Source organism: Vombatus ursinus, unplaced genomic scaffold, assembly GCF_900497805.2.
Source record: "Vombatus ursinus unplaced genomic scaffold, bare-nosed wombat genome assembly UNPS02014176.1, whole genome shotgun sequence".
NCBI lineage: Eukaryota > Metazoa > Chordata > Mammalia > Diprotodontia > Vombatidae > Vombatus > Vombatus ursinus.
In genome coordinates this window covers 884,602-891,644 of record NW_020953954.1, presented here as the reverse complement: position 1 = coordinate 891,644, position 7,043 = coordinate 884,602, and the positions used below count along the sequence as shown (strand labels likewise).

General features: G+C 65.4%; 1 protein-coding gene across 11 annotated transcripts in view; it reads left to right on the top strand.

The window, feature by feature from the left end:
* The first annotated feature begins 6,253 nt into the window (after positions 1-6,253).
* POLR2L (RNA polymerase II subunit L) overlaps positions 6,254-7,043 on the top strand; it is a 1,385-nt gene continuing 595 nt past the window's right edge. For 3 of the 11 annotated variants that reach the window (XM_027860235.1, XM_027860234.1, XM_027860233.1), the window contains exons 1-2: positions 6,254-6,432; positions 6,789-7,002. In XM_027860235.1, coding sequence (XP_027716036.1) covers positions 6,338-6,432; positions 6,789-6,897 — 204 coding nt within the window. In that variant the 5' untranslated portion in view covers positions 6,254-6,337 and the 3' untranslated portion in view covers positions 6,898-7,002. Of the gene's footprint in view, positions 6,433-6,788; positions 7,033-7,043 lie in introns of those variants that run through there. The other 8 variants (XM_027860231.1, XM_027860232.1, XM_027860225.1 and 5 more) reach the window with 4 other exon arrangements.

The following is a 7,043-nucleotide window of genomic DNA, read 5'->3' as shown; positions in this document are numbered from 1 at the left end:
CTGTAACCCAACACCGGCCGGAGCCAGGCCAGGCCACAGAAATGCAGGGAGGCCCTCCAGGAAGCTGCCTGCCTTCCTCGTGCCAGAGGACACACAGGCAGGGAACAAGGAACCAGCTGCGAACTCCCCACAGCCCGCTCAGCCAGGGCTCCCATCCCCCCAGACCCGCTGTAGCCCCTCCTGGCCTGAAGGGAGGGGCCAGCTGATCCACACAATCCCCTCAGCTTGAATACACCCAGGGATAGGAAGCTCATCCCCTCCTCCATGCAGCCCGTAGCAAAGTACTCGGTAAGGCCAGAAACCTTCAGGAAATGCTCGCTGAGGAGCCAGAGGCCTACAGGACTGCTGCCCCACCTCTGGGTTCTCTCCCTGCCCAGGCCAGGCCCAGGCCAGGCCACTCAAGGGCAGATTCCCAGAGGCCAGAAGCCAGACCTCAGCCTCCCTCTAAACAGGCCTGGGGCCACATACACACACACACACACACACACACACACACACACGCACACACGCACACATGTGCACGTACCACACGTGAACATGTACTACACACACGCGTGCACACATGTGCACGTACCACACGTGAACATGCACCACACACGTGCGCGAACACGTGTGCGCGTACCACATGTGAACATGCACTGTACACGCATGTACACATGTGCACATACTACACATGAACATGTACTATACACACATACACACGCCTGTGTGCAAGGGGCTGTGTGAAGAAGGGAAGGAGCTTTATTAAGCATCTATTATGCACCAGGCACTGTGCCAAGAAGTGCTGTACAATATGGTTTCCTAAGAATTGCCCAGCCTCACCCTCCCACTGCACAGCTGGGAAAACTGAGGCTCCAAGGCCTAGGCAGGATGTGGATGGGCAGAGAGAAGGAAAGAGGACCCACCAGGCGGGGACTGACAGCCCCAGACGGGGCCGGGCACACCCCAGGGTTCAGGCTGGGATCCACCAGGAAGGCCTCCACAGAGCCCTCGCGGGCACATGGGTGATCGGAACTGGCCTCTGCCTGGCCTCAGCTCCCTCAGTAACGGCTCAGCCCACACATATGCATCGGAGGCATTCCGTGGACTTCTGACCCCCGAAGGCTGCCCTCTCGACGGTCCTAGAACAGTCAGTGTTGGGAGCTGGGGGTGCAGAGGGACCCCGTTCTCCCAGGCTTCCTCGCCCACTGCCAAGAACCCCATTTCTGGCTACGCTCTGACCTGGGTATGCACCACTGCACCTCTGGGAGGACCAGACCGCGACCCCAGGGAGCACGTTGAGGTCTAGGTGGCCGGTTCCGCCCGCCTTCCCTCTGCCCTGACTCAGCTCACGTGTGCTTGGGCCTGGAGCTCCGGCCACTGCCCCGTGCTGGGGGAAGCTGCCCCTCGGCTCAGAGCCATCCCCAATGCCAAGTGCTGGAAGGTGGGGGTGGCTAGGTGGCACAATGGATAGAGCACAGGCCTGAAGTCAGGAGGATCTGAGTTCAAATCCGGCCTCAGACCAAACACTTGACACTTACTAGCTGTGTGACCCTTGGCAAGTCACTTAACCCCAACTGCTTCATCAAAAAAACAAACAAACAAAAACCAAAGTGTTGGCAGGTGGGCTCAGGACAGGGCACTGGCCTGAGGCCCAGGGTCATCTCTACAGGCTCAAGGCCCCCAGCAAACCCACCCTCCTGGAATGCCCGGAAGCTGCCACCCTGCACACGGCCCCTCCCAGCCTCAGAGGGTCCAGCTCCCATCATCTCCGGGCCCCCCGCAGGGCACACATTGTGGACACCTCACCGGTGGTAGAGGCCTGCCACTGGGGCCCCTCCTCTAAGAAGCTGCCTGGGGTTCCTCTCCCCCAAGTCAGCCCAGCCCGCTCTCCCGCCTAGCCTCAGGCCTCCCTCTTTCCCCAGCACAGCACAGGCTGGCCCTGGGCAAGCAGCAGGGAGGCTGCTGGCATCAGGGATTGGTGTTGGGTGTGTTCCCTGAGGCTGGGGGCTCCTGCCCATGTGAGCACCACCAGGGGCCTGGGCCTGCCAAGGTGCTGCCTGATCCCCTTCCCTGTCCTCAGAGCCTGCGACCACCCTCCATCCGGAGCCTCTGCCCATAGGGGCCTCAGCACCTGAGAGCCTGGCCCTGCAGGAGACCAAGCCACTGCTGCTGGTATCCGGGGAAGAAGTGAGGAGCAGGCCTAGGGGGACTCTGCCCGCTGACCGAGGGGACCTCTGACCGCAGGCCCAGGGCTGGGCTACACCCGCTGGCCCAGGAAGGTCTAGGTCTGCCCACTGGCCTAGGGGGGCTCTGCCCGCTGGCCTAGGAGGGCTCTGCCCGCTGGTCTAGGGAGGCTCTGCCCGCTGGTCTAGGGGGGCTCTGCCCGCTGGCCTAGGGGGGCTCTGCCCGCTCGCTGGTCTAGGGGGGCTCTGCCCACTGGCCTAGGGAGGCTCTGCCTGCTGGTCTAGGGGGGCTCTGCCTGCTGACCTCGGGGGGCTCTGACCACAGGCCCAGCGCTGGGCTACACCCGCTGTCAAAGCAAGCCAATAAACCAGCTGGAGAGTGGGAAACATGAATGCTTTGGGCTCCCCCTGGTCCAAGGTCCAAGGTCCTCTAGCTGCTTCCCTAGCCCCAGGGGCAGCAGCTCCCCAGAGGGGCCAGAGCCCAGCAGTGGGAGGGTTTGGGGTCAGGAGGCACTGAGCAGCAGAACAGGGGACCAAGGGAGGGGAAGGGGCCACGGAGAAGGGAGGACCCGCTTCCATACACATGGGCTGAAAACACCCTGAACACTGAGAACAGCCCCCCAAGGGCATTTGCGGGGCAGGATGGGGGGAGGGGTTGATGACCACGGAGGAGTCTGGTCCACAGACAACCTCAGAGACAGCCCTGCCCCCAACCCCACACAGCCCCAGGAGCATCTGGGGGCCCCTGACCATGGCAGAGCAGGCTGAGGAGTCAGGGATGAGCTGGTGATGACCCCAGAAAGCTGAGGGGTCAGCGGCCCAAGAGCAGCCCCCTCTCACTGCCCTCGTCTGCTCCCGTGGGCTCTCTCCGAGGCTCCAAGCCCCCCTCACCAAGATGGCAAGTAGACATTTCCAGGGAGATGCACCACAAGCATCAGTACAAGGAGCTCACGACATCCCCACGGCATTGACCCCCTTCTCACCTGGCCTGCACCTCTCTGAGACCCCCAGACTCCAAACCTCAATACCGCCCTGGACTCCTCTCTTACTCCCCCCCCCAAAGTGGAATCAGGCACCAGAGCACGCTTGGTCTGTCTCTAGCCGCATCCTGGTGCCTAGGACAGAGTAAGCGCTTAGTAGGTGCTTCCTGCTGGCTTGGTCAATTGGCCCACATGCCCCTCTCCCAATGCACGCAACCTCCCTGACTTTACCCTCATCACCACCACCACCCCCTCCCCGGACTCCTGCAGCGGTCTCCTCAAAGGAGACGTCACCCTGCCTCGGCCTGTCTCCTCTCAAATCCACTTTCACATATCTGACCCTAGAGGGTAAGTCTGACCATGTCACTCTCCACCACCCCTGGGATGAGGTGCAGACGTCTCTGTTTAGTAGCCAGAAAGTGTAGCCTAGTAGCAGGACAGCCGGCATCAGAGGCAGGGAGGTCTGCCAGGCAGATGCTGGCCAATGACTGACTGGCTAGCTGGGAGTGTGGACCAGCTCCCTCCCAGCCCACAGTCCTTGGGGAAGAGAAGACGGGAAGGGAGGAGGTAGAGAGAGGGAAGGGGGAAAGGAAAGGAGAGGAGGGAGACAGAGAGAGAGAAGGGGAGGGAGGAAAGCAACACCCCCAGACACAAGTTCCCCATGGCTAAGTAGGCCCAGGTTCCTCCAACCCAGCTCCTTCTCCATCCTGTGATGCCCCACGTCTGGCCATTTCCTTTGCCTTGGGTCCCCACAGAGCAGAAGTCAGCAGCCAGCTAAGCATCCCACTGAGGGGAGGGGGGCCTGAGGCCCCGACTGCCCTCCCCTTAATCCTGGGTAGGGCCATGCCAGCTCGGCAGCCCCGGCCCTCCCTGTGCCCCCCCACCGGGGGTGGGCATTTTCCAGGCTCCCAAATCCTGGAGCCTGATCCAGTCATTAAATAGCAGATGGCAAGGCTAAGCCAGACCCTCGGAGCCCCCCTCCTTCCTGCCTCTCTCAGGGAGCCCTCCCCTGGCTCCTCCAGGGGTGCTCTGTCCAGCCCTGCTCAGGCACAGGACAGCCAGGGCCCCCCACCCTCCTTCCTCCCCTCCTCCCGCCGGGAGGGCCCCCCCCACTACCCAACCTAAAGGGGCATCCCCTCCTGGGATCCAGGGCCCTCCCCTGGCCCCCAGCACTCGGCTACAAGGGATCACTGATGCTTAGTACAGATTGTTGGCCCTTCCAGGGGCTCCCCAAGAGCAGCCCCAGTTGTGGCCAGGGATTAGGTCCCAGGCGCAGAACTTGGAGGGGGTGGGGCAGAGTTTCCCACTGAGGAGGCCTGGGCCGGGCTGCCTCGGGACAGGGGAGCGAGCTCCCTCCCGAAAACTAAGCGCGTGGCCCCGAGCTCTCTTTCAGCGCCGAGGCAGGGCCGTGATGTTCCCCCTCCTCAGGACCAGGGTCTCTACTTCTCCCCTTCAGTCCCAGAAAGCCAGTGACACCCCCACTTCAACCGGCTTTATCCAGGAGTCCTGCCGGGGCCCCCCTCCCCATCTGCCTGCAGATGCTCCCCACCAGCCCCTACCCAAGGGCGGACCCCGTGCGATGGCCGGGAGAGAGCGCGGGGATCCGGAGGCCCAGAGCCGAGAGGGGAGAGGGGGCATCGGCTCCTCCTTCCTGAGCTGCCCCGGGGGGTTCGCAGCCACTCACCACGGCCCAGGAGCTCCCGCGGGTCCCCAGAGGCCAAGAGAGATGGCCCGGGACGGCAGCGCACGGACGGGAGCGCACGGACGGCGTGCGGCAGCGCACGGACCAGAGCGCACGGACGGGAGCGCACGGGCCGGAGCGCACGGACCGGAGCGCACGGACCAGATCGCCGCGAGCCTGCAAAGAATGGAAGCGCCCCGCGTCAGGGCCACCGCCCGCTCCAGCTCCCCCGGGACAACGGAGCACCCCTGCGGATCCCCCGGGCCTGGAAGCCACCCCCTGCCTTCCATCTGAAGCCAATTAGACGGCGGGGACCCGCAGGCGAGGGGCGGCTCTGGGGGTCGGGCCAGTCTGGGACGCGAGTGGTGGGAGGAGGCGGGGGAGGGGCAGCTCAGTCCCCCGATCCGGGGCGGGGGGGGGGGGGGGGGGGGCACTAGGTGCGGGGGGGGGGACGTTCCTAATGCCGAACCCGAGATGCAGAGAGAGATGCGGGCTGGAGGCAGGGGGATGGCCGGGATGACGACCCACTGGGCGCAGGGGCTGGAGCAGGAAGGCTCGGGGGTCCTTCCCTCAACCCCTTCCCTGAGGACCCAGTTCGGGACTTGGAGATGGGGAAGAAGGTCAGAATCTTTCCCCCGGGTCCCTGAGGTCAGCACGTCCATCCCCCATTCTCTGAGCCCGGCAGAGGATGCGAAGGGCTGTAGGCACCAGAAGGGGCCAGCCACTTCCCTCCCCGTGCCCCCGAGCCCCTGCGGGCCAGGACGGAAAGTTTCCCCCAAGTCCTGGGGCCAAGTGCTGGCCCGTGGCCTCGTTGGCGCTCCGCGTGCAACAAGTTCCAGCCACCGCGCGCGATACAGGCGGCGGCGCCTCCACCAGTTGCACCGTCCAGGACTGGGGTGGTCGGCTCGGCTCCGCTCCGCAGCCTCCCGGAACCCATCCCTCGCTGCCCGAAGCGAATGAGCGAGCTACGTACGCGCGGGCGGAGGAGGAGGAGGAGGCGGCGGCGGCGGCGGCGGCGGCTCCAGTTCAGCGTCGGCTCAGGCTCTTAAGGGCAGACGCCGACGCCGACGCCGCCGCCACCGCCCAGCTGTCACTCAAATCCCGAGCGAGAAACGCGCCCGGGCTGCCTCCGGGGCCTTCTGGCCTACACGGGCCGCCATAGGTCCGGGCGAGACCATCAACGCGCCGGGGGGGGGAGCCTGGGGCCGCAGCCTCCCGCCGCCGCCGCCGCCGCCGCCGCGACTTGTCGAGGTCACGCAACCCGCGACCCCGGCGGCGAAGGACTAGAGCTGCGGGCCAGGTGGGGGCCCGGACGGGGGCGGAGGAGGAGCCAGGCCGAGCCACTTCCTGGGCGCCCCCATTCGAGATAGTGGGAGCGGCCGACAGGGGGCGGGGCTTAGGCACCGGAAGCGGAAGCGGGGCGGAAAGGGGGCGGGACGGCGCGGCCCGAGCTGAGGAGGGAAGTCCGGGCGTGTGCCCGCCGCCGGTGCCGCCGCCTCCTCACCCTCGCCATGATCATCCCGGTGCGCTGCTTCACGTGCGGCAAGATCGTGGGCAACAAGTGGGAGGCCTACCTGGGCCTGCTGCAGGCGGAGTACACCGAAGGGTAGGTGCCTCCCCGGGGCTCCTCGCGGCAAAGCCCGCAGCAGGGCCTTTGCCGGCAGGGCGCGCCTTCTCCGGACACAGCCCAGGGCAGAGGCGGATGGACCCGATTCAAATCCGGCCTCACCCGCTGACTAGCTGGGTGCCCGCCTCAGTTTCCCCACCTGTGGATTGGGAATCACAACAGGCCTTTCCTCCCAGGATGATTGTGAGGGTCCGCAAGCGCCTATGGGGTCCTAGTGGACCCCTGCACACCCAAGTCCAGGGCCGCAAAGCAGCCGAGGGGGCGGGGCGGGGAAGGGGGAGGGGAAGGGGGAGGGGGGAGGGACCTTCCTTCCGGCTCTCATTGCCCCCTTGCAGGGATGCCCTGGACGCGCTGGGCCTGAAGCGCTACTGCTGCCGGCGGATGCTGCTGGCCCACGTGGACCTGATCGAGAAGCTCCTGAACTACGCGCCCCTGGAGAAGTGAGGCCCCGCCCAGCTGTCTGCCGCGGAGGAGCCCGAGGAAAAGAGCCCCCATCGCCGATGGCCTTGGTCAGCTATCGGTCATGTGGAAGAGCCCCCATCCCTGAAGGTCCCCATCAGCTATCTGTCATGTGGAAGAGCCCCCATCCC